We start from the raw sequence: 27,860 nt of genomic DNA on the forward strand, positions 1-27,860 counted from the left end.
AGGATATTTGTATTGAGGTTTACCAAGGATATTGGCTTGAAGTTTTCATTTTTTGTTACATCTCTGCCAGGTTTTGGTGTTAGGATGATGCTGGCCTCATAAAATGACTTAGGGAGGAGTCCCTTTTCCACAATTCTTTGAAATAGGTTTAGTAGAAATAATACCAGGTCTTCTTTTTTATGTCTGGCACCATTTAGCTGTGAATCTATCTGGTCCTAGGCTTTGTTTGGGTGGTAGGCTATTTATTACAGCTTCAATTTTAGAACTTGTTATTGGTCTGTTCAGCAATTCAATTTCTTCTGGGTTTAGTCTTTGGAGGGTATATAATTCCAGGAACCATTTCTTCTACATTTTGTAGTTCTTGTGCATAGAGTTGTTCATAATATTCTCTGATGGTTGTTTTTATTTCTGTCAAGTCTGTGCTAATCTCCTCCTTGTCATTTCTGATTGTGTTTATTTGAATCTTCTTTTTTCTTTATTATTGTAGCTAGAATTCTATTTTGTTAATTTGTTTCAAAAAAAGTACTGAGATTCTTGATTCATTATTCGTTTGAATGCTTTTTATTGTGTCTGTATCTCTTTCAGTTCATCTCTGATTTTCATTATTTCTTGCTTCTGCTAGCTTTGGAATTTTTTTGCTCTTGGTTCTCTTGTCCTTTTAGTTGTGATTTTCAGGTTGTTAATTTGAGATTTTTCTAGCTTTCCGATGCGGGCATTTAGTCCTATACATTTTCCTCTTAACACTGCTTGGGTTTATCCTAGAGATTTTGGCATGTTGTATCTTTGTTCTCATTAGCTTCAAAGATCTTCTTGATTTCTGTCTTAATTTCATTATTTGCCCAAAAGTCATTCAGGAGTCATTCAGGAGCAGTCATTATTTGCCCAAAAGTCATTCAATGTAATTGTATGGTTTTGAGTAAATTTCTTAGTCTTGATTTCTAAGTTGATTGGACTGTAGTCCAAGAGATTATTTGTTACACTTTCAATTCTTTTGTGTTTTCTAAAGAGTGTTTCACTTCTGATTGTGCAATCAATTAAAGAGAAAGTGTCCTGTGGCAATGAGAAAAATGTATATTCTTCTGTTTGGGGTGGAGAGTTCTGTAGATATCTATCAGGTTTATTTGATCTACTGCTGAGTTCATATCCTAAATATTTGCTAGTTTTCTGCCTTGATGATATGTTTAATATTGCCACGGGGGAATTAAAGTGTCCCACTATTATTGTGTGGGAGTCTAAGTCTCTTTGCAGGTCTGTAAGAACTTGCTTTAAGAATCTGGGTGCTCCTGTGTTGGGTGCATTTATATTTAGGATAATTAGATCTTCTTGTTGAATTAAACTCTTTACCATTATGCAGTGTTCTTCTCTTTTTTTTTTTGTTTAAATTCTGTTTTGTCAGAAAGTAGGTTTGAAATATGTTTTTTTTTTCTGTTTTCTCTCTGTTTGGTAGATTTTTCTCCATTCATTTATTTTGAGCCTATGTATGCCATTGCAGGTGAGATTGGTTTCTTAAATACAGCATACCAATGGGTCTTGGTTCTTTAACCAGCTTACCACTCTATATTTTTTGATTAGGTCATTTAGCCCATATACATTTAAGGTTAATATTGATATGTGTGGATTTGATCCTGCCACCATGATGTTAGCTGGTTATTTTGTAGACTTGTGTATGTGGTTGATTTATAGTGTCACTAGTATGTGTACTTCAGTGTGCTTTTGTAATGGTTGGAAATGTTTTCTTTTTTTTCTTCTACATTTAAGAAAGCTTTTGTACCTTAAGAAGCTTTTGTAAGGCAGGTGTGGTGGTAACAGATTCCTTCAGCCTTTGCTTGTCTAAAAAATATCTTATTTTTCCTTTACTTATTTGGCCAGATGTTGAATAATGGCCCCCAATCTCTTCTGGCTTATAGGGTTTCAGCTGAGAGGTACACTGTTAGTTTTATGGGCTTCCCTTTGTAGGTGACCTGATCTTTCTCACTATCTTTCTGTAACGTTTGTTTTTTTTTCATTTCTACCAAGAAGAATCTATAATTATGTATCTTGATGATAATCTTCTCATGGAGTATCTTACTGGGGTTCTCTGCATTTTCTGAATTTGAATGTTGGTCTCTCTAGCTAGGTAGGGAAAGTTCTCAGGGATGGTACCTGAAATATGGTTTCCAGGTTGATTCCATTGTCCCCATATCTTTCAGGCACTCCAGTTAGTTGTAGATTTAGTCTCTTTACAAAATCTCATATTTTTTGGAGCTTTCGTTCATTCCTTTTCATTCTTTCTTTTTCTATTTTTGTCTGCCTATCTTAATTCAGAAAGCCAGTCTTCAAGCTCTGAGATTTTTTTCTTTGTTTGGTCTATTCTGCTATTAATACTTGTGATTTCATTATGAAATTCATGTGGTATCATTTCCAGCTCTATCAGATTGGTTACATTCTTCTTTATACTGGTTACTTTGTAAAGTAGAGTTCTTTATACTATATTTTGCTCCTATGATAATTATCATTTTTGACTTTCTTGCTTTTGGGTTACAATATACTTGTTTAGCTTAGTGAACTGCATTTCTATCCATATTCTGAATTTTACTTCTGTCATATCAGCCATCTTAGCCTCAGCCTGGTTCTGAACCCTTGCTGGAGAGGTGATGTGGTCATTGGATGAGAGAAGGTACTGTGGCTTTTTGAGTTTTCAGCATTCTTGCAATAATTTTTTACCTTTGTGGGCCTGTCATCAATTTTTGAGGTTGCTGACCTTTGCTTATTTTTCTTTTTTATCTTATTTAATTACCTTGAGGGTTCATTGTGATATAAGGTGAATTCAGCCAATTGGCTTTGTTTCTGGAAGATTTTGGTGGACCAACGTTCTGTTCTCAACTCCTGGACCACGTGGTTTAACTCCAGTGGACTTCTATTGGGTCTCAACTTTGTTTTCTGGCTCCTCAAGGTTTTGAGTCTTCTGAGCTGCAGTGGCCCAGGTGAAGCAGCTGCAGCAGAGTACTAGTGAATGCAGAGGTGTCTGCCTCACTATGGTTGCTCATCACGAAGGCTGAAGCAAGGCAACTGGAGGAGAAGTGGAAGGCCCCTGCTGGAGACTGTGTGCTGTTACAGTGGAGGTGGTGTTGGATTAGGGTGGGTTGCTGGGCAGCACAATTCTGAGTCTCTTCTCTGTGCTCCACAAGTTAAGAGTGATCACTTAGGTTATGGGAGGATTTCCTGTTCTCTGTGCAGCTTTAGCACAAGGGTGGGGGACTGGCAGGGTCAGGGCTGTCTGGTTCTGTGCCTGCCAAGGCTACGTCTGCAGATGCTGTCAGTAGGGGGGAGGGGTGCAGTAGGAGGGTGTACTGCACTCCTGTGTGCTGCTGGGGCAAGTAAAGCTAAACTCACTCATGCAGATTTGCATCAGCACAATGGCATGGGAAGTTGCTGTGGACTCAGGAGAAGTTGCAGTCTTGGGAGAGAATATGTAGACTGGGTGCATGGCTATAGGGGTCACCTTGCTGGAGTTCTCCAATCAGGCACAGTCCACTGCTGCAGAAGCTATGGTGTGAGCCCCCAGGGCACCAAGGACTACCCTGTAAGCAGTCATGGCCAGGCTGGGGCCCTGGGTAAGGGCAGAAGTCCAAGGAAGGCTCAAGTTGAACCAGCCTTGTCTGATGTGCAGAATTGCCCTGAAAAGACCAGCTTTGCCAGTTCCCCTAGGGCTAAAGTCTGTTATGTGACCAAGTTGAGCCTAAAGAGATGGCCATTGATGGCCACACTTTGCTATAGATGCTCCCACACCAACCCCTCTTGGCTTCACATCAGCTGGCTTACTGTTCCACTACTTTGCTTGTCTCCTGGAGGATCCATACCAAAGAGGTGCTGGTCAGTAATCACTCAATGCAATCATCCCAGGATGGAGACGCTGTTCTGTGGGCCCAAGTCAGGGGTTCCCTGTTTTGTGAGTAGCAGTGTGATGTGTGGGATCCATGGGAGATGGTTGGGCCTCCTCTTCCTGAATCAACTGGAGCTTGTTGGGGGTGTGAGTATGGCATTTAGGGTCTTTGCTCCTTTGGTAGTCTGAGGGTAGCAAGGTAAATTCCACCACAGAAGCTGTGGCAGAGAGGCTTTCAGGGGCCCCTGGAGGCTCTGTCCAGGGAGTTTCCAAGTCTCTAATAGCTCAATAGTTCTGGCAGGGAGTGGCTAGAGGCCCAGGTTTGGGAGATCTGCCTGGTGAGGAGATATGGGAACAGGCAACCACATTACAATCTGGTCACTTTTCTGTAGGGCTGCTGCAGTATGCTGGGGGCCCACTCCAGTCCCTAGTTGCCTCAGATTTTCCAGTACCTGAAGGTATTACCAGTGAAATCTGAGAAACGGCAAAGATGGCAGCCTGCCCTTTTTCCGAATAGCTCTGCACCAGGGAGGTACAGACCTGTTGCTGGCCCAAACACACCTCTAAGAGGTGTCTGGAGACCCCAGTTGGGAGGTCTAACACAGTCAGAAGGACTGTGTTAATACCTTGGTGATGGGTTGATAGCTGCAGCAAAATACCATGGCACATATTTACCTATGTAACAAACCTTCACATCCTGGACATGTATCCTGGAACTTAAAATAAAACAAATACAATGAACAACAACAACAAAAATAAATTATTAATAAATGACAACTGAACGAAGAAAAGAAAGAAAGAAAGAGAGAAAAGAAGGAAGGAAGGAAGGAAGGGAAAGAGAGACAAGGCAGGATGATGTCCCACCCAGGAGAAATGCAGAGCCAAATGAACCTCCCAGGGAAGTGATGAGTCAATGTGAAGCCCCAGGTAACATGCTTCTCCCACAGATCACTGCAACCCTCGAGTCAGGAAGTTCCCTCATCAGCCCACTCCACCAGGGCCTTAAGTGTGACACACAGAGCTATGTGGAGTCTAAGTAGAGCAGCTGACCACATTTTCATAGAGCAGCTGTACTGTGCTGGGGGTACATATCAGCCCCTGGTCACCTTGGAACCTCCAAACCTCAAAGGCAGGATTGGTTAGGTTGCCCAAACAGCAAAGATGACAGCCTGCCCCTTCCCCAGAAGCTCTATACTAACCCTATACCTGAAAACTCTGTCAGCTGAGAAACACCAGTGGCGGTACCCAAAATCCCTGTTGGGAGACTCTGCCCAGTGATGAGGAGCAGGGTCAGGGATCCACTTAAAAAAGCAGTCTGCTCACACATTTTTGTAGGGCTGCTTTGCTGTGCTGGGCTATCACTTTCACCCCAGTCATCTTGGACTCTTCAAAGCCTCCAAGTTGAAATTGCTAAGTCGCCCAAACAGCAAAGATGGCAGCCCACACCTCTTGCAAGCCCTCTCCCAGGGTGTTTTCAAATCTCTAGTGGCAGGAGAACACTGATTGGGGTCGCTAGAAGCCCCTGTTTGGAGGTCCTGCCCATTGGGGAGGAACAGGATCTGGAACCTGCTTAAAGAAGCAGTCTGGCCAAGTTTAGGTAGAGTAGATTTGCAACAGCTGAGGGATTCCTTCCACCCGCCCCCCGCCCAGTCCATCTGGACTCTCCAAAGCTCAAAGGGCAGAACAGCTAAGTTGCTCAAACAGTAAAAATGGCAGTCCTCACTGCACACTACCCCTCTGCACCCAACCCCAAGCTCCATCCCCGGTAGGCACAACACTGCTACCATGACTGTCTGGAATTCCAAGCCAGTGGGTCTTATCCTGTGAGGTGTTGTGAGGGTGGTGCTTGCAGACTGTCACTGCTTGGCCGCCTGAATTCAACCTCTTTGCTAGGAATATGGTCACATTCCTAACCTCCCACTTTGCCAGAGCTACAGCTACTTTTGCCAGGAAGCCCAGAAAGCTGGGGTATCTAAAACTCCCAGGTCTCTACACATGCCTGAGCTGCTCCTCTGCCTAAACTCCATGTAGCTCTGTGTGTCACACTTAAGGCCCTGGTGGAGTGGGTTCATGAGGGGACTTCCTGACCCAAGGGTTGCAGAGATCTGTGGGAGAAGCATGTTACCTGGAGTTGCACATTCACTCATCACTTCCCTGGATCAGGGAGGTTTGCTTGGCTCTGCATTGCTCCTGGATGGACCATCATCCTGCTTGCTTTCTTTTCTTTCTTTCCTTTCTTTCTTTCTTTCTTGCTTGCTTGCTTGCTTGCTTTTTCTTTCTTTTTCTTTCTTTCTTCTTTCTTTCCTTTCCTTTTTTTCTTTCTTTCTTTCTTGCTTGCTTTCTTGCTTTCTTTCTTTTCTTCCTTTCTTCCTTTCTTCTTCCTTTCCTTGTTCAAAGGTCATTTATTAATAATTTATTTTTGTTGTTGTTCTTCATTGTATTTGTTTTGTCTTAAGTTCCAGGATGCATGTCCAGGATGTGCAGGTTTGTTACATAGGTAAATATGTGCCATGGTGGTTTGCTGCAGCTATCAACCCATCACCGAGGTATTAAGCCCAGAATGCATTAGCTATTTATCCTGATGCCCTCCCTTCCCTATCCCAACAGGCCCCAGTGTGTGTTGTTCCCCTCCATGTGTCCATGTGTTCTCATTATTCAGTTCCCACTTATAAGTGAAAACATGTGGTATTTGGTTGTCTGGTTCTGTGTTAGTTTGCTGAGGATAATGGCTTCTAGCTGCATCCATGTCCCTGCAGTGGACATGATCTCATTCTTGTTTGTGTCTTCATAATAATCCACAGTGTATATGTACCACATTTTCTTTATCCAGTCTATCATTGATGGGCATTTGGGTTGATTCTATCTCTTTGCTATTGTGAATAGTGCAGCAATGAACATATGTGTGCATGTATCTTTAAAATACAATAATTTATATTCTTTGGGTATATACTCAGTAATTGGATTATGACAATATTAACCTTAAAAGTAAATGGGCTAAATGCCCCAATTAAAAAATACTGAATGACAAGCTGGATAAAGAGTCAGGACCCATCAGCATGCTGTATGCAACAGACCCATCTCACTTGCAAAGACACACATAGGCTCAAAATAAAGGGATGGAGGAAAATTTACCAAGCAAATAGAAAGCAGAAAGAAGCAGGTCTTGCTATCCTAATTTCTGACAAAACAGACTTTAAACCAAAAAGATCAAGAAAGATAAAGAAGGCTATTACATAATGGTAAAGGGTTCAATTCAACAAGAAGAGCTAACTATCCTAAATATATATGCACCCAATACAGAAGCACCCAGACTCATGAAGCAAGTTCTTAGAGACTTACAAAGAGACTTAGACTCCCACACAATAATTGTGGGAGACTTTAACACCCCACTGTCAATATTAGACAGAGTTTCAAAACAGAAAATTAACAACAATGTTCAGGACTTGAACTCAACTCTGGATCAAGTGGACGTGACAGATATCTACATAATTCCTCACCCAGAAACAACAGAATATACATTGTTCTTTGTACCACATTGCACTTACTCTAAAATCAATCACAGAAATGGAAGTAAAACACTCCTTAGCAAATGAAAATAACTGAAATCATAATAAGCAGTGTCTCCGACCACAGCACAATCAAATCGGAACCCAAGATTAAGAAAATCACTTAAAACCCCACAACTACAGGGAAATTGAACAACCTGCTCTTGAATGACTCCTGAGTAAGTAATGAAATTAAGGCAGAAATCAAGAAGTTCTTTCAAACCAGTGAGAACAAAAAGACAATATAACAGAATCTCTGAGATGCGGCTAAAGCATTGCTAAGCGGGAAATTTAAAGGACTAAATTCCCACGTCAAAAAGCTTGACAGTCCTCAAATTGACACATATATTGCAACTAAAGGAACTAGAGAGCCAAGTGCAAACAAACCCCAAAGCTAGCAGAAGACAAGAAATAACTAAGATCAGAGTGGTGCTGAAGGAGATAGAGACATGAAAAACTATTCAAAAAATCAACAAATCCAGGAGATGTTTCTTGAAAAAATAAAATAAAATAGACAGCAGTCTAGACTAATAAAGAGGAAAAGAGAGAAGAATCAAATAGACACAATAAAAAATGATAAAAGGGGATATGACCACTGACTCCATAGAAACACAAACCACCATCAGAGAATACTATAAACACTTCTATGCAAATAAACTAGAAAATCTAGAAGTAGATAAATTCCTTGACACATACACCCTCCCAAAGATGAACTGAGAATAAGATGAGACCTATAACAAGTTCTGAAATGGAGGCAGTAATAAATACCCTACCAATCAACCAAAAAAAAAAAAAAAGCCCAATATCAGATGGATTCATAGCTGCCTTGTCTTTCTCCATTCTCTGTGTATCAGTTGCTTCCTTGATTAGTCCCAAGGCAAGTATCTGAATGTTTCAGCTGAAGGTGCTGTATTTACTCACTCCATCTGTTTCTCTCCACAAGAGCCATGCATATGAGCTGCTTCTAGTTGGCCATCTTGCCCACTCCCCCACTTATAATAATTTTCAAGAGTATACCTCATATTAAGTGATTTTGCTAACACAAGAAATACTTCTGAGATGTTGCAGATTTGGTTCCAGGCTACTACAATAAAGCAAAACATGCAATAAAGTGAGTCACACAATTTGTTTTGGTTTCTCTGGCACATAAAAGTTATGTTTACACATTGCTGCAGTCTATTAATTCTGTAGTGGTATTAAATTCAAAAAAAGTATACACCTTAATTAAAAACACTTCATTGCTGAAAGTAGTAACACTCATCTCAGCCTTCAGTGAGTTGTAAACTTTTTTCATGGTGGAGAGTCTTGCATCAATGTTGATGGCTACTAACTCATCAGAGTAGTGACTGCTAGTAGTTGGCGTGACTGTGGCACTTTCTTAAGGGTAAGAAAACAATGGCATATGCCACATCCACTAACCCTTCTTTTCACAAAAGATTTCTGTTTAGCATACATTTTTGTTTGATAGCAATTTTCCCATAGTGGTACTTCTTTCAAAACTGGAATCAATCCTCTGAAAGTCTAATGCTGCTTTATTAAGTAAATTTAAGTCATATTCTAAATCTATTGTTGTCATTTCAGCAATGTTCACATAATCTTCACCAGGAGTAGATTCAATCTCAAGAAACAACTTTCTTTTCTCTTCCATAAGAAGTAACTCCTCATGTATTTGTTTTATCACGAGATTGCAGCAATTTACTTACGTCTTCAAGTTCCACTTCTAATTTGAGTTATCTTTCTATTTCCACCACATCTGCAGTTATTTCCTCCACTGAAGTCTTTGTTATAGGGCCAACAGGTTCATATGCCCACTCTGCAATAATAGACCAATTACAATGAGACATTATGTTTTGCAACAAAGAAAGAGTATAATAATTGGAGGGCACTGAGAAGGAAGATAGTTGGAGGCCCTCAAACTTACCTCCTCAAGGAAATCTGGGCTGGAGTTTTTAAGGGGATAATGGAGGGTGATGGACTGAGAAACTGGAGTCATAGATTAGTCAGGATAATGAAGATAAAATCAGTAGGAGTTGGAAACTGCATTCTTTGCTGAGTCAGCTCCTTGTGGGGTCCTTGAGATCAGCTGGCATCAGGGAGGTCCCTCAGACCAGCTGAGTCAGTAGTTTCATCAGTATGCTGGACCTGAAGGAATACCTCAAAGAGAAAACCACATTTCAAAATGTTTAAGTTATTATCTATAGAACAGTTAAGATGAACTTTAATCTTGTAACAATGTCTGCATAATTCTAAGACAATAGCCAAAAAACTATTAGGAAGTGAGTCAGAGAGCAAGCTAATGTAATAATTAATACTGAATGTACTACAGGCTTGGTTTACTTTTGTTTTTTTTTCTCCTCCCTTTGCCCTTGATTAATTCAACAAAGTCTATAGGAATAGTTTCATCTTGAAACTCTCTAAATCATACATGATGGTTGTAAGAATCAACACGTAAATGCTATATCATAAATGAACCTTTAAAATATTATGCTAAGTAAAATAAGCCAGCCATAAAATATCACATATTGTATGATTCCATGTATTTAAAAAATGTCCAGAATAGGCAAATCTATAGAGACAGAAATTCAAGTAGCAGTTGCCCAGGATAGGACAAATGCAGAAAGAAGGGGTAGGGAGTAAAAGGCTAAAGATTATAGGGTTTATTTTTAGGAGATAAGAGTTCTCTAAAATTGACTCTTACGGTAGAAGCACAATTCTGTGAATATACTATGAAACATTAAATTTTACACAATAATTGATAATTTGTATGATATCTGAATTATATGTCAGCAAATTTACAAAAGTTTTTGAACCACATTTAGCTATTTTATCTTTAGTTCTGTGTCAAAGAGACTGCAGGAACATGAGCCTCTCACTGCTACTCTTATGCACACTATTCTGAAATATGTTACATGAGTCAGGTGATGTGTCCATCCAAGATCATTGATATTAGCTGAATTACAGCACTTAAAAATCTAGGGCTGGGTGCGGTGGCTCACGCCTGTAATCCCAGCACTTTGGGAGGCCAAGGAGGGCAGATCACAAGGTCAGGGGTTCGAGACCATCCTGCCGAATACAGTGAAACCCCGTCTCTACTAAAAATACAAAAAAATTAGCTGGGCCCGGTGGCAGGTGCCTGTCTGTAGTCCCAGCTACTCAGGAGGCTGAGGCAGGAGAGTGGTGTGAACCTGGGAGGAGGAGCTTGCAGTGAGCTCTCAAAAAAAAAAAAAAAAATCCAAAAAGAGCATTAAACTCACTTGTGTAAACAGGTCACCTACCTTTTATTTGTCTCTTTGTCATCTACATGCTCAGACTGTTAATATAATGTATTTACTTTGAAGTGTAAAAGTTACATTTTAACTTCTTGACTGATTTATACTGGATGTCATCATGAGAAATGACAGAAAGGAGCAGCAACTGGAAAACAAGCATTGCATTGCATCAGGATGTCTATGAAATGGACTTCAGCTCTTCTGCTGATACAGCTGAGCTGTTACTTTAGCTCTGGGAGTTGTGGAAAGGTGCTGGTGTGGCCCACAGAATTCAGCCACTGGATGAATATGAAGACAATCCTGGATGAACTTGTCCAGAGAGGTCATGAGGTGACTGTATTGGCATCTTCAGCTTCCATTTCTTTTGATCCCAGCAGCCCATCTACTCTTAAATTTGAAGTTTATCCTGTATCTTTAACTAAAACTGAGTTTGAGGATATTATCAAGCAGCTGGTTAAGAGATGGGCAGAACTTCCAAAAGACACATTTTGGTCATATTTTTCACAAGTACAGGAAATCATGTGGACATTTAGTGACATACTTAGAAAGTTCTGTAAGGATATAGTTTCAAATAAGAAACTTATGAAGAAACTACAGGAGTCAAGATTTGATGTTGTTCTTGCAGATGCTGTTTTCCCCTTTGGTGAGCTGCTGGCCGAGTTACTTAAAATACCCTTTGTCTACAGCCTCCGCTTCTCTCCTGGCTACGCAATTGAAAAGCATAGTGGAGGACTTCTGTTCCCTCCTTCCTATGTGCCTGTTGTTATGTCAGAACTAAGTGACCAAATGACTTTCATAGAGAGGGTAAAAAATATGATCTATGTGCTTTATTTTGAATTTTGGTTCCAAATATTTGACATGAAGAAGTGGGATCAGTTCTACAGTGAAGTTCTAGGTAAGTAACTTTTTCGATTGGTAACATGAAGATCTAACTTTCTTGTACCTTTGAAGCTGAGTTTGTATAAAGCCATAAAGTCAGGGTAGTGGGGTATTTTTGTAATGAATTTATCAAATGAAATTGTAAGATGATCTACCAAACTCACAAGCACTATAGAAAATGTAAATTATAGGATCAGTTAAAACTCTGTGGCCATCACTCATACAGAAGACTCCAGGAAGTCATAAACCTGTATATTAGTGCACCTAAGATTTCTTTAAGCAATCACATATCTGTTTTATTATACATTTTTTCACCTTAAAAAAAAAGTCAGACTTATTCAGAAACATCTTGCTGAATGCATACTGGTAGATTGAGTAGTTACACATTTTTCTAGAACTATCTATATAACATTGCAGAAATTGTTTTTTCTTGTATATCTCAGTCTCATTATTTAGTAATTGCAATATGTACCCATGTTACTAGAAGGTTTCCTCCACAGTTGAGAGAAATGATGTCTCCATTTCAGAATCAAAAACCAATGCATGTTATTTGAAGTTTCCAGTGTTTCTATTCTCCTTCACTAAAGGATTGGAAACCACTCATTTTAAGGCTAATCATCTTGTCAAAGTGTGAACATTAAGTTACAACTGTATAGTTTTTTTTGAAACTATGTCTCGTTATTTAAAAATATGAGCCAAATTAAGGTTGAATGCAAATTTCTGTTTCAATAAGTTCTCAAAATTTTCTAGCTGTAATTTGCAAACATATTTACCTAAAAACTAATATTATTATGAGGTTAGCATGACTCAAAAGCAGTAGTAGGTACAAGGATTTCAGCCATCATTTCAAAATAATCAACAGTTAACTTGAAGAACCAAAGATAAAAGATTAGATTAATGAATGGGAAATTAGACTATTTGTTAGAAAATTGTTTTTATGGGTATGGTAGAATTAATTGATCACGGAGCTCAAAGAGTGGTTTATACGTATATCTGCTACTATCGAAGGTTTACAAAATAAAGAAATGGAGATTAATTCTCTATGGCTTGTTTGTGATTGTGAATATACTGATGTGACATGAGGGATGCAGTTTTCCCTCATGATTCTCTCACCACTTTGCCTTTCTTGTAAATACACATGGATAAAATATATAATACATAAAAATTAAATTATGCCTATATATGAATGTATGTATATTTTTTTCAAGGCACAAACACTTTGCCTACATTTTTGCCCACGTTATTCTAACTTCTTTCAGAAAATTACCTAGTTTAATTATCTTGTGTCATCTATCTTTTCTTTTTTTTTTCCCCCCATCAGGAAGACCCACTACGTTATCTGAGACAATGGCAAAAGCTGACATATGGCTTATTCGAAACTACTGGGATTTTCAATTTCCTCACCCACTCTTACCAAATGTTGAGTTCGTTGGAGGACTCCACTGCAAACCTGCCAAACCCCTACCGAAGGTAAACTATTACTGTTTGTTTTTTCTGCTTTGAAGTTTCAGTACGAATGGTTCTATATTCATTCAAAGTGTTTGACTTACACTGGAAGAAAGATGGAAGTGGGAAGAGTAAAGCAGATACCAATTAGAAACTGACGTACATGTTGATACTATCACAAGTTTATGAATTTCATCATTATTACCAATAAAGAGGGATACTAAAGAGACTTTGAAAATAGGGTTGGTAAATTAAAGCTTTGATTATGCAACATATAAGAAGGTACTGGCCATTCATTCAAAGAATATTTATAAAGAGATTAGCACACACCACAGGTAAGTGTATGGGACCCAGTTTCTATCCCAACACACCTTACATTCTATTTTGAAAGATAGAATATATGCAAGTAATAAAAACTGTGTAAAAACTATTATCTCCAGAGAAAACCCAATGCTAAGGAAGCATCCAGTGTAGATAATAGAGAGTATCCTGGAGTCACTGATATTAATAATTTAGATGAGAGCTGAACTATATGCAGGAATAGGTAAAAGAATGAAGAAGAGAAATAAACACAAAAAGAAAAGCAGGTAAAGTGTTCAGGACAGTTCTCAAGACTCAAAGTTTAGTTTGCAAGGAAGATACTGAGGAAGAATCAGATGATGCTGATAGGCAAGATAAGAGCCAGATACTCCTCAGGAGTTGAAATATTTATTAAGCACATTTAGGGACTACTAAAAAGAGCTAAGAAAAGAAAATATGTGATAAGATTATATTTTTTAAAAAAAGATTCCAAGATGTTCGATGGATTAAATTGTGGAAGGGCCAAACTAGAAAGAGCTGACCATTGAGGAAATTTTGTATGAATTCAGGTAGCAGATGATGGAAAAATGGACTAGAAAGTGGATAGAATTACCTATGCCTACTTTTACAGTAATATGACTAACTTCATATTGTGTTGTGTGGAAAAAAGTTAATACAAATAAACCACTTAAAATGTCTCTGGCATATAGTTAGTGATTCAGAAATATTGTTTTGCAATTATGGTTATTTTTGTTATTACTAATACTATGAATTACTTAACATGTGTAAGTCACTTGAGATATTATTCCTCGTTTAATAGAAACTAATTATTCAGCATTTCAAGATTATATTCTCTAACAAAGTCCTATGGTCTTCTATATGACAGATACCCTGTAGACTTGTTTAAAATAAGATATCAGTTTTGACAGTAAGATGAGCAAACTGAAATTGTAAAATTCTACCACAAGTGACAAGGATCTTCATCAGTATTCTAACTTATAAGAAAATAATCCCTTACCGATGTAAATGTGTGATTCTATTAATATTTGCAGCCAGACCCAGTGTTCACTTGATTTTACTAAAGCATTTGAATCATTCTGCGTTGAGATCCCAGAGGTTTACATCTTAGCCTAAACATACCCTATTAGAGCAGGTGTTTTCTGCCTTAAGACAAGCAACCCAGTAAAGCTTCCTGGGATAGCTTGTGTCTCAACATCATAGGTGCCTGACAGAGAAGCACAGAAAAAATGAACAACGCATGTATAATAAAGACCAAATAATTTCTACCACTCGTATCTGAATCGTGCCCTCAGTTTACAATAACAAAAGAATTCTGTCATCATATAACATTATATTCTTTATGGAGGAATATAAGAATGTAATATATTTTAAATTGATATCACCCTTCTAAGAAATAGGTAGAAAGTAAGCATTTTTCTTACATTATGTAATCTCTTAAGAGATAATTTTTGCCTACCTCCTTATTAACAGCAACATGAAACTGATATTTTATTCCATGGTTAAAATCCAATATCTTTGTTGAATGCAAATTGTATAGGCTTTATATGGTAACTCTCTAAAGAGACAAAAGCTGACATAAGACTAATGAAAATTCTGTCCCACCCTATCCTACTCTTGAAAGATTTCCCCACTCACATTAAGGGAAACTGACAGTGCCAGTAAGAGGGGGAAGAGAGTACGAGATGTAGAGGGATAAGAAAAAGATTGAGTCATAGTACATGTGATAATTACTAATACTAGTTGTTGTTACTAACTTGTAGAAAGCTTTGAATGCAAGTCAATGGTTGTGAAAGCCATTCTCTAATTGTTTATTATGTAAAATAACTGCAAACCCAATTTGCTTTCTATTCAATTAAATATTAGATTCTCAGATAATTTATGCATACTTTAAGAGAAAAGGACACTTGGCAAATGTATTAAGTATTAAAAATGCATATAGCCATTGGTTTTGTAATATATTCACATGAAATCATACAGAGAAAAAATAAATCAAGATGTACATATTTAATATTTATGGAAAATATTCACAAAATAAACATCAAAAGTAATCAAACATCTGAAATTAAGGAATAATTAAAAACATATACTAGATGCATACTATAGCATTACAATAATTTTATCAATAAAATATTCAATTACAGTCAGCTATAATACAAGTAAGGTGAGGTAGAAAATTATAGATATTACAGGCTGACACGTTTTTTGTAGGAGGAAAACGTATATACAATCAGAATAAAATTGTCTAAATAAATGTCACAAGTGTACATTGAGCTATAAAGATAGAACAAAAGCCATGATGAAAACATATGTAGTTTACAAGGTGACATCTATCGACAAAAATTTTAGAAAAAAATTATTTTCTTTTTAGAACTTGCACTACTTTTATAAAATACCTTACATACATAGTGTATTATTATTTTAAAGTTGTCACAGAATGGGAAACAACCAGTCCACATCAATAATGAATCCCCTTTAGGGATTATATTAGTTTAACACTGGGTGGATGAAGGCGGCTCTGGACATCAAGCCACGGAAACAAAACACTGAACGTAAGTTACATCAAATGTGGCTACAGGTAACTGCAATTACGCACAATACCCGGATATCCTATGTATTACCTTGAATAGCAGAACAATGACTCTAACATCATTAACACTGATGTCTTAAGATTAAAAATCATATTTTAAAAAATGCTCAGCCATATGTGGTCTGCAAATAAACATTTGGAATCTTTTTTCTTTGTTTTGTAGAGAATACTTAAGAAAAAGTTTTACCCCAATGATTAAATCTGAAAGTATTTAAATTTCAAAATTGGCGTACATTGGGGAACACAGGTCAGAATGATTCCCAGTAAATTCCAGCCAAGTACATCTTCACTAAGATTTTTATGTAGTGTGGGTGATCTACTCAAGAGGGTGACCAAATCTCTGCAGAAAGTTCTGGCAGTCTCTCGCATTCTGGTGCAAGTGCTGCTGCCTCTGAGACACAGCAAAATGATGATGAGAATTCCTCACATGCAGTTATAAATAGCACATCAATTTAACAGTGTGATTTCAGGGAAAAATTGTTCCACTTAAACAATCACCTGAAAAATATAATCATTCGACTATGTAACTACATACTGTACGATTCTGTATTACAAATGAGAATACAGAATTATTTATAGAAATTTATAGAAATTCCAAACCACAACAGCAGACTCCATAATGTCAGTGATTCTTAACCACCACCTTTTACAGCTACTTTTTTTTCTCTTTTGAAAAAAGACTGGAAAACTCTGACAAACTTTAAGTGAAGTGTAAAGGATTATAGAATAAGATAAATGTAGGTTTACGTAATCCCAGCTGTGAGTAACTTTTCCTCAGTGCTCAGAGTCAGGGAAGTCAACCACTAATGACTTCAAACTAAAATAATTCTGTAGAAAACCTGCCTAAAATAAGCATATGTGATTTAGCGAGCAACAATATAGCATTAAAGCCAACTGCTGCCACTTTAAAGAACCTATATTAGTACTTATAATATGATAAGTGAAGAGTTTGGGTATCTCCTCAAATACTGTGTAATAGCTCTATTTCATTTCTCCCTTTCACAAATGCACACACATACACACACACATATTTACACAAAGACCCTTAACAGAGGCAACCTATATCATATTATACATATTGCAAAAAAAAACTGAGTAATTGAGTCAGTTAAAAAACATCCTTTACTCCAATAATTCCTGATAATACTTGATTTTCTCTCTTTTTATAACAATTCTTTCACAGTGCTTGCTGTGCTGATAATCTATTATGATAGAACAAATTCTTTTTTTCACAGGAAATGGAAGAGTTTGTCCAGAGCTCTGGAGAAAATGGTGTTGTGGTGTTTTCTCTGGGGTCGATGGTCAGTAACACGTCAGAAGAAAGGGCCAATGTAATTGCATCAGCCCTTGCCAAGATCCCACAAAAGGTAAGATAAAATGTTTTAATGGTGTAAAAAACTACTGAAAGAGGCTGTTAAAGTTTGTAAAGAACCCAATTGTAGAAACTTCCTGCCTATATATTTAGCTGTTGGGAAAGCACTAATTATCTCAGATATTAATTCAAAATCAAAAATATGTATGGAAGATGATAAACTCATACAGAGGGTGTTTTTCATTGGTAATTAATTTGGCATTAATATTGTGATCAGGAATAAATACAATTAAGAGTTGCAGGTAAAGTTTTGGTATTATCATGATATTGGGGTCAGGTAAGAGCTATCACCAAATTCTGCCCCTGTGATTTGATCCTTTTGTTTAAGAACTCCTGAGGGCGATGTACACCCTACAGATGTTAGAAAATGTTACATTTTAGTGAGTAACTTCACTAGCACAATAACAATAGCAGGTATTTCAAAAAGGCTGACATGCATCATGCAGTTTAGTGTTGCCATGTTACCCAGCCTCGTGTACTTCCTGTACATTTTGGAATAGGCCTATTCAAGTGATATTCAGGGTACTATTCAGAGAAAGGAAGGCCTAGGCTGTCAGACAGACAGCTAGCGTAAGGATCCGCAGAGCTAGGCAGATTTGGAGAAAGAGAAAAAGCAGCCTGCTTTGCTGGACTGGACCCAGCCAATGTCTGAAGTAGGCAGATGAAAGAGAAAGGGTGGAGATGGATCCTGCTCTGAGGGTGGACCCTGTGTAGTATAAAATGTGGCCCCACAAGGACGCTGCACTATGAGATTAACAACTCCTCCCAATGGAGGCAGCAGAAGGAAATATAGGAAGGACTCAAGCAGAAGGAAGCCAGGCAGGGGAACAGGTTCAGATGCCCCCTCCATAGAACATAGTAGGAACATATTTTCTTTTATATAGAATAAAATGTGTATTTGTCAATTACTTTTTAGTTCCCTGCCTGACATATCCTTCTTGTAATGACCTATGCTAATATTTTGCCGAAAACTCAAAGTTACTTTAACGCTGATGTAACAAATAGAACTTAAACACCGTAAATTATTTTTTTTAATTTATAAGGATTCCTTGGGGGTTCCAAAATTAGTAACTTAAACATAAAAATGTCTCAGCTATAGCAAAACATATGAATCACTGTTGTCAAAATTTTGTAGCACATTTTCTAAGTGTTAACAATCAATTGACCAAAATTCAGCAAAATGCAATTTTGAATTTATTTAAGAGTTGTATTTTTATTTATGGTACCAACAGGTTCCTTATTTCTACATTGACAAAATATCCAAAATTAGCAATGCTGAGAATACTCTGAATTTGTGTCAAAAATTGTCACTTGAAATTTTTCTTGGAAGTAGTTCTTGATAATTTGTAATTTCCAAGAAGTTATACATGCTACCTTTGCAGCATTAATTGACTTCTTCTAAGTAGCTTATTTTATAGACTTGCATTTTTGTCAATCAAAGGACATCAAACTCTGTTAAAATGACTTATAGATAAGTAGATATAAGTGAACTACTTCCCATATTACTCAAAAAAATGAATAAATTAATATTAAATTTGGTAGATGAAAACTCATAAAATACATTTAAAAAAGCATATAGGTCATTAGTAAATTGTTGTTGCTTTTTCACACTAGAATTATGACTACCTAAAATTTTTAATGCATATAATTATTAAAATTTTTTATCTTTTTAAAATTAAGTTTTATTTTTTAACTTTTAATTTCAAGGGTAAATGTGGAGGTTTGTTACATAGGTAAACTTATGTCTTGGGGTTTGTTGTATGGACTGTTTCATCTTACAGGTAGTAAGACTAGTACCTTTTAGTTATTTTTCCTGATCCTTTCTCTCCTCCCAACCCCCACCCTCCAATAAGCCCCAGTGTATGTTATTCCTCTCTATATGTTCATGTGTTCTCATCTTTTAGCTTCCACTTATAAGTGAGGGCATGTGGTATTTGGATTTCTGTTCCTGTGTTTGTTTGCTAGGGATAATGGACTGCAGCTCACTTATGTTCCTGAAAAATACATGATCTTGTTCTTTTTTATGGCTACATAATATTTCATGGTGAACATGTACCACATTTTCTTTATTGAATCCATCATTGATGGGCATTTAGATTGATTTCATGTCTCTGCTATGGTGAATAGTTTTATATAGAATAAAATGTATATTTGTCTGTAATAAACATACATGTGCATGTTCTAATTTGCAGTCCTTTAGATACATACCCAGTAATGGGATTGCTGGGTTGAATGGTATTTCTGCCTCTAGGATTTTGAGGAATCGCCATGCTGTCTTCCACAATGGTTGAACTTACAGTCCCTTCAACAGAGTATAAGCATTTCTTTTTCTATACAACATCACAAGCATCTGTTATTTTTTGAGTTTTTAATAATGGCCATTCTGACTGGTGTGAGATGGTATCTCTTTGTGGATTTGACCAGTGATGTAAACCTTTTTTTCATATAGTGGTTTGCCACATATAGTTTTCTTTTGAAAAGTGTAACAACTTTTTAAATACTTGAACTTTTCATTGATTATCTTATTTGTCTAAGCTACTATTTTGAAAAATCATGATTTCCTTATATACCTAATTATAAAATTAAGGAAATGAAATATGAGTATTCTATTTACATCAGTCTGAGTAGTTCTTGTTACTTAACATCCCTTGTTCTTCTCATTGTTAATCTCTTTAGATTTCTAACATTCTATGACTTTTGAGTTCCACTCATGGAATAAGATATTTTCTTCACTGTAACAGGTTCTGTGGAGATTTGATGGGAATAAACCAGATACTTTAGGACTCAATACTCGGCTGTACAAGTGGATACCCCAGAATGATCTTCTTGGTAAGTCTCTGAAGAACAAATACTGAATATATTAGTAACAGATTATTAAAGTGTTAATAGTTATCATGAAACAAGCTTACTGAACATTTGTTATGGAAAAACTTAAAAATAAAATGAAACTTCTTTATATTTATTTTCCAGTCCCGGGGGAAAAGAATAAATGATAATTGTTGTCATTTTATGATATGCACCCACATTCTTTATAATCAGAGTCAGAGTATCTTTATTTCAGGTGTTATTACCTCCCACAGAATTTTTCTGGCACTTCCTGGGTTGTCTTCTTTTCTCATATTTCTACAACTTTACACCTGTTCTTTCCTCCTCTGTACGGTTATTTCAAATGTCACTAAAAGTAACAGCTCTTCTGCTATCACCAGGGATGCTGCATTTTCTGTAGGATTAAATCCCTAATCTTAATCAAAAAGTGATGACACATTTCATAATGAAATGTGACCTGTCTTTCCTCAATTCTAGCACCACCACCACCTCACTGCCTGCTGCCTTGCACACCCTACATATCACACTCCGTGACTGTACTTAAGAGAACACATTCTGGCTGGGCACGGTGGCTCACGCCTGCAATCCTAGCACTTTGGGAGGCTGATGCAGGTGGATTGACTGAGCTCAGGAGTTCAAGACCATCCTGGGCAACATGGTGAAACTCTGTCTCTATTAAAATACAAAAAATTAACTGGGCATGGCTGTTTGTCCCTGCAGTCCCAGCTACTCAGAAGGCTGAGTAGGAGAACTGCCTGAACCCGGGAGATGGAGGTTGCAGTGAGCCGAGATTGCACCACTGCACTCCAGCCTGGGTAACAGAGGGAGACTCCGTCTCCATTAAAAGCAAAAAACAAAAAAACAAGAACACATTCTTACATGTCCATCCCTTTTCTGTGCTTTTTTTCTTTTCTGCACATGATGTTTCCTTATCTAAATTGCACCTTTTTGTTAGTTCAACTGGTAATCTTGTATTATTTTTTTCAGTCTGAAGTTAAACACACCACATAGCCTTCACTTACATCTCCAGCAGAAGTAGGCGTTCCCTCCTCTGAAGTCTCAAAAGCAATTTTAATTCAGTTCAGTGTGTTATCTAGGAAACACCGTCACATTCAGATTCTTCCATTGTGCATTTCTCATTTTATTCCTATGAATAATTTTGCTAAAATTCATCCAATCCTAGGTCACCCAAAAACCAGAGCTTTTATAACTCATGGTGGAGCCAATGGCATCTATGAGGCGATCTACCATGGAATCCCTATGGTGGGCGTTCCATTGTTTGCAGATCAACCTGATAACATTGCACACATGAAGGCCAAGGGAGCAGCTGTTAGTTTGGACTTACACACAATGTCGAGTACAGACTTACTCAATGCACTGAAGACAGTAATTAATGATCCTTTGTGAGTATAACTTTTTTTTTACTCGGTGGTATTTATAGATAGGTTCTCTTGTGAATAGTGAGTATGACTTTTATCCTTTTTATAAGCGACTGATTTTGAAAGAATTTAAATGATTTAAACAATCTGAAATCTGCTTTTATTTTTGAGTGGTTATTTAAAAATTTTATTTGAACCACATACATTTAATGAATAATCAATTATTGAAATAATTTTCTACACAAAAATAATTTTAAAGTGATATAGATAAGAAGACATTTTAAAATAAATTTGACGTAATCAATCCACAGTAGAAAGGAAAGATAAACTTGACGTAATATAATAAAATATTTTAATTCAATATCTAAAATGTCTCAAAGTATATTTGTTTTCTCACTGAAAAATTTATTTTTATTATCATTATTGTAGCAGACTTGATAATTAAATTTAATTTCCATAGCATAAAACCGACCTATTTAAGTATAAAATCCAGATATATTTAGTATGCTTACAGTCATGAAGCCATCACCATCATATAATTTTAGAACATTTGTATCAACGTAAAAGAAGCCATAATGGTATAGAAGTCACTTCGCATGATCCCTTAGCCCTAGGCTAACACCAATTTGCTTTCCTTCTCTATAGATTATTCTCTCTACATATTTCGTATAAACTGAATCATATAATTTATGATGTGTAAATGACTTCTTTTACCAAGTACAGGTTTTGTTGTTTTTTTATGGTTTTTAGCTTTATTTATATTGTGCGTATTAATAGTTCATTTATTTTTGCAGCAATATATTTTATAATATGGGTATGCCATATTTTATTTGTCTCTTTATTAGCTCATTCACCTTTTGATTGTTTCCAGTTGTGGCTATTAGGAGCATTGCTACATGTTTTTGCATGAACGTGATTTCATTTCTTTTGGGTAGATATTAGAAGTGGAATTTCTGGCTCTTGCAGGAACTGTGTGTTTATGAAAATTGCCAAACTGTTTTCCAAATGCTTGTTCCATTTGTCATTACCACCAGCAGTACAGGAGGGTTCCAGTTCATCCAGATTTTTGCCAACACCTGTTATTATTTGTCTTTTTGTTATACCATTCTTGGTGGGTGTAAAAAGACCTCTCATTGTAGCCTTGGATTGCATTTTGATTATGGCCAGAGATGCTGATGTTCTTTATATGTGGTTACTGACCATGCATATACATTCTTTGGAAAAATGTCTATTTTAATCTTTGAAACATTTTAAAACTTTGATATTTGTCTTATTATTGAGTTTTATATAAGAACTATTTATGTATTATGGATACAATCCCATATGAGATATATAATTTATAAATATTTCATCTCATTCTTGGTGCACTAACATTTTACATTTTTGATGATGGTCTTTGAAGCACACAAATTTTATTTTTAGTGAGTAAAATTTTTGATAATTGATTTCTTCATACTCCAAAGAAAGCAATGCGCAAAATGCCTTGCCCAACCCAGCTACTATCAATTCAGCATTCATAACTACTATTAATAATGTTTTTATGTAAAAGGGGCTTCACCTAAAGGAATACTTTAAAAGTACTTTATCACAAAGAAAACAGAAGGATAATGAATGATAAAGCTACCTTTAAAGAATCCAGGAAATAATTGGAAAAGAAACATAAAACAGGTTAGACAAATAGAAAAGAAATATAAAATAAGGTAGTAGATTTAAATGTGAATATACAGATACTTCCATTAAATCTAAACTGACCTGAAAAATAAGACCAAATAATGAGTAAGGACATAAAACATTTGAAGAACACAATTAACAATTATAATGTTGTAATGTAACATAACACACACACACACACACACACACATATATAACTCATACATATGTATTCTATATATCAACTGGAAGGCATAGTTTTCCAGAGCATGTTGAATAGGTAATAGTTATTTGACGTTACATGGGGAGGGTCATAAATCAAGATTCAGTATGTATGAAAAGATTCAATATCATAAAGAGTATAAGATCCAGCCATAGTGAATGTGAGAAATTATAAAAATGATAACTAAAAGATCTTTAAATTTTGAATATTAAATACACTTTAGAATATTTTAAAGTAAAAAAGTAAATCATAATTATGCACGCACTTTTATTTCAACAATTCCACTCTCAGTTATATAGGAAAAGATATGTATAAATTTGTAAGCCTATTGCTATATACAAGAATGTTTATGACAGAATTATTAATAGTGCCCAAAAATTGTTGGCACTCAAATGTCTATTGATTATAAACTAAAAAGATAATCCGTGGTATTCTCAATCAACGAAATACTACACAGCAACAGAATTAAACCAACAACTGCTACATTAAAAGAAAAGACACTTTGGGAGGCTGAGGCAGGTGGATCACGATGTCAGGAGTTCGAGACAAGCCTGATGAACATGGTGAAAACCTTGTCTCTGCTAAAAATACTAAAATTAGCCAGGCATGGTGGTGCGCACCTGTAATCCCAGCTACTCAGGAGGCTGAGGCAGGAATATTACTTGAACCTGGGAGGTGGAGGTTGCAGTGAGCCGAGATCATGCCACTGCACTCCAGACTAGGTGACAGAGTGAGACTCCATCTCAATAAAAGGAAAAAAAAAGGAGTATATATTACATAATTAATTTAATTACATAAGCAAGCAAAGCTGAAGTATGACATTTGAAGTCAGGTTAATACTTAATTGGAGGACAAAAGCAGTGACTAAAATGGTCCAGGAAAAGAGAATTCTTCTAAGAAGATTCTGATACCCTCTATCATGATCTGAGAGATAGTGGTATCTTCACTTTGAAATAATGTTTAAGATGATCTTACCTTATTGGGCTGTTTCACTTAGTGTATGTACACTTATGTTATGTGTTTTATGCTTAAATGTGTATTTTAGAAGATGTATAATGTATTTTAAGATTATAGGAATCAAATAAGTTCAAAATAAGCACAAAAAGTAGAGGAAATCCTAGGGGTTCTATTATAGTGTGGCCAGGAAAAGCCTCTCTTATTGGTAACATTTAGAGGGTTGCCTCAAAAAGAGATAGAAGCATGCCTTGAGTTGTTGCAAGAAAGAATACTCCAAGTGTGGGTAGAGGGGACGCAATGTGTAAGATGCTAAGACAGGAGCTTAAAGAAAAATATAAGGCCAATGTCCCTAGAAGACCTAGTGTGCATGGGAAAGTGGAGAAGAGCTTGCCAGTGTCTGATAATGCAGGATACTGAGGACCAAATAACAGAGTTGGATTTTATTCTTGATATGATGAAAAGTCAGGCAAAAGTCTTAATCAAGGGAGTATCACAATCTGACTTTTATTTCAAAAATAATCATTCTGGCTGCTGCGTGGGAAACAGTAGGACACAAAGAGTAGAATAGAAGCAGAGCACGTGGCTATGAGGCATTTCACCCACATGACACAATTCCTCTTTAGAAACTTAAAGATGATAATTCTCAAATTGTATTTTAAGGTGTATATCTTTCACCACTTAAAACGGCTCATGATGCTGACCATGATTTTATATGCCTGCTGGAGAACTAAAGGAGTGTAACTGGATATTTCACAACACAAAGATAAATGCTTAAGCAATGGGTAGCCTTTCTTCATGATGTGATTATTTCACACTGCACCCTGTATCAAAACATCTCATGTACCTCATAAATAAATACCCCTACTATGTAACCACAAAAACTAAAAATTAAAAGAAAATAAAATTGCTCATATGTTCTCTGCCTCAAATAATTAACTTTCTCACCTGACCCTCCATTTTTACTTTAAAAATATTTGTCAATTATGAAATTCCAATTTAAAAGCCAAACTTTCTATGATGACTCAAATTAAAATACACACATTCTATGTCAATTCTATGACATTTACTTTGAATGATTTGGCACTTTAAAAACCTTTCGTGGACTTGATGTGCTCAGGCAAATTAACTTACCTTCTCTTTTTTTGAGAGGGAAGTCTCACTCTGTCACCAGGCTGGAGTGCAGTGGTGTGATTGTGGCTCACTGCAACTTCCGCCTCCTGGGTTCAAGCGATTCTCCTGCCTCAGCCTCTCAAGTAGCTGGGACTACAGGCACGTGCCACCACGCCTGGGTAATCTTTTTTTTTTTTTTTCCGTATTTTTACTGGAGACGGGGTTTCACCGTGTTAGCCAGGATGGTCTTGATCTCCTGACCTCGTGATCTGCCCGCCTCGACCTCGGAAAGTGCTGGGATTGCAGGTGTGAGCCTCCGTGCCTGGCCAAATTAACTTACTTTCAATGTTGGTACTTTTCTGCTTATCGTTTAGATATAAAGAGAATGCTATGAAATTATCAAGAATTCATCATGATCAACTAGTGAAGCCCCTTGATCGAGCAGTCTTCTGGATTGAATTTGTCATGCGCCATAAAGGAGCCAAGCACCTTCGGGTTGCAGCCCACGACCTCACCTGGTTCCAGTACCACTCTTTGGATGTGATTGGGTTCCTGCTGGCCTGTGTGGCAACTGTGATATTCATCATCACAAAATGTCTGTTTTGTGTCTGGAAGTTTGCTAGAACAGCAAAGAAGGGGAAAAGAGATTAATTACGTCTGAGGCTGGAAGCTGGGAAACCCAATAAATGAACTCCTTCAGTTTATTACAACAAGAAGACGTTGTGATACAAGAGATTCCTTTCTTCTTGTGACAAAACATCTTTCAAAACTTACCTTGTCAAGTCAAAATTTGTTTTAGTACCTGTTTAACCGTTAGAAATATTTCATGTCAAGGAGGAAAACATTAGGGAAAACAAAAATGATATAAAGCCATATGAGGTTATATTGAAATGTATTGAGCTTATATTGAAATTTATTGTTCCAATTCACAGGTTACATGAAAAAAATTTACTAAGCTTAACTACATGTCACACATTGTACATGGAAACAAGAACATTAAGAAGTCCACTGACAGTATCAGTACTGTTTTGCAAATACTCAGCATACTTTGGATCCATTTCATGCAGGATTGTGTTGTTTTAACTGTTGTTGAGGAAACTAATAAATAATTAAATTGTATAGAAAGTCTCTTCCTCTTGATATTTTGAGATGATTAGTGCTGCTTGGCTTTTATTGTGCATCGTGCTTCAACGTCATTTTTTTTCCTAAAAGGTATGATAAAAATGCTTACCATTTTAGAGCTTAAGTCATTTCCCAGCGAAAAGTATGTGGAATTAGAAATATACCAACTCCTACCTGGTTTCTACTACAAAATGAACTAATTTTACAATGCGTTTGGTTTTTTGAGCCAATTCTATTTTTCTGTTCATTTGAAAATATTCATCTTTTTTATTCTTTGTTTTTTAGGTATTTCAATAGCTTTTGGGTGACAACTGGTTTTTGGTTACATGGATAAGCTCTTTAGTGGTGATTTTTCAGATTTTGGTGCACTCATTACTCAAGAAGTATACACTGTACCCAGTGTGTACTGTTTTATCCCTCACCTCCCTCCTACCCTTCCCTCTGAGTTCCAAGAGTCCATTATATCATTCTTATGCCTCTATGTCCTAATAGCTTAGGTCCCCCTTATAAGTGAGAACATACATTGTTTGGTTTTATATTTCTGAATTACTTCACTTAGAATAATGGTCTCCAACTCCATCCAGGTTTATTTTGTCCATTTTGATGGCTGAGTAGTGTATATATATATATATATAATATATGTGTGTGTGTATATATATATTCCCCAACTAGTGGCTAAAGTAAATGTGATATTTATATATAATATATATTAGATATATATAATTATATATGTATGTGTATATATAATTATATATGTATGTGTATATATATATAATTATATATGTATGTGTATACAAACACACACACACACACACACACACACACACATATATATATATATATATCTCACATTTTCTTTATCCACCCATTGACTGATGGGAATCTAGGCTGGTTCCACAGTTTTGCAATTGTGAATTGTGCTGCTATAAACATGTATGTATATGGGTCTTTTTCATATAATGACTTATTTTCCTCTAGATAGATGTCCAGCAGTGGAATTGCTGGATCAAATGGCAGTTCTACTTTTAGTTATTTAAGGGATATCCATATTGTTTGCCATAGTGGTTGTACTAGCTTGCATTCCCACCAGCAGTGTAAATGTGTTCCCTTATTACTACCACACCAACATCTATTATTTTTGGATTTTTAAACTATGGCCATTCACCCTTTGTATATCTTCTTTTGTAAATTGTCTATTCATGTCCTTAAGTCACATTTTGAGGGATTATTTGTTTTTCTCTTGCTGATTTGTTTCAGCACTTTGTAGATTGTGGATATTAGTCTTTTGTGGGATGTGTAGTTTGTGAAGATT

General features: G+C 36.5%; 1 protein-coding gene across 2 annotated transcripts; it reads left to right on the top strand.

Moving 5' to 3' along the window:
- Window positions 1-10,783: 10,783 nt before the first annotated feature.
- Window positions 10,784-26,554, top strand: UGT2B4 (UDP glucuronosyltransferase family 2 member B4). Of its 2 annotated transcripts, XM_009447796.4 has the most exons (6): window positions 10,785-11,571; window positions 12,877-13,025; window positions 17,145-17,276; window positions 20,023-20,110; window positions 21,291-21,510; window positions 25,801-26,554. In XM_009447796.4, the coding sequence occupies exons 1-6, from the start codon at window positions 10,851-10,853 to the stop codon at window positions 26,075-26,077; spliced, it is 1,587 nt and encodes a 528-aa protein (XP_009446071.1). In that variant the 5' UTR covers window positions 10,785-10,850; the 3' UTR covers window positions 26,078-26,554. The 2 variants fall into 2 exon arrangements, with proteins under 2 accessions (XP_009446072.1, XP_009446071.1); XM_009447797.3 differs by lacking the exon at window positions 21,291-21,510 and having other exon boundaries at window positions 10,784-11,571.
- The last annotated feature ends 1,306 nt before the right edge of the window (window positions 26,555-27,860 follow it).

Source organism: Pan troglodytes, chromosome 3, assembly GCF_028858775.2.
Source record: "Pan troglodytes isolate AG18354 chromosome 3, NHGRI_mPanTro3-v2.0_pri, whole genome shotgun sequence".
Lineage (NCBI taxonomy): Eukaryota > Metazoa > Chordata > Mammalia > Primates > Hominidae > Pan > Pan troglodytes.

Excerpts from the sequence above, each read along its gene's own strand:
- UGT2B4 (XM_009447796.4), top strand. The coding sequence starts at position 10,851 with ATGTCTATGAAATGGACTTCAGCTCTTCTGCTGATACAGCTGAGCTGT. Across the intron at positions 11,572-12,876 it reads GTTCTACAGTGAAGTTCTAG|GAAGACCCACTACGTTATCT; the intron begins GTAAGTAACTTT and ends TCCCCCCATCAG. Across the intron at positions 13,026-17,144 it reads CTGCCAAACCCCTACCGAAG|GAAATGGAAGAGTTTGTCCA; the intron begins GTAAACTATTAC and ends TTTTTTTCACAG.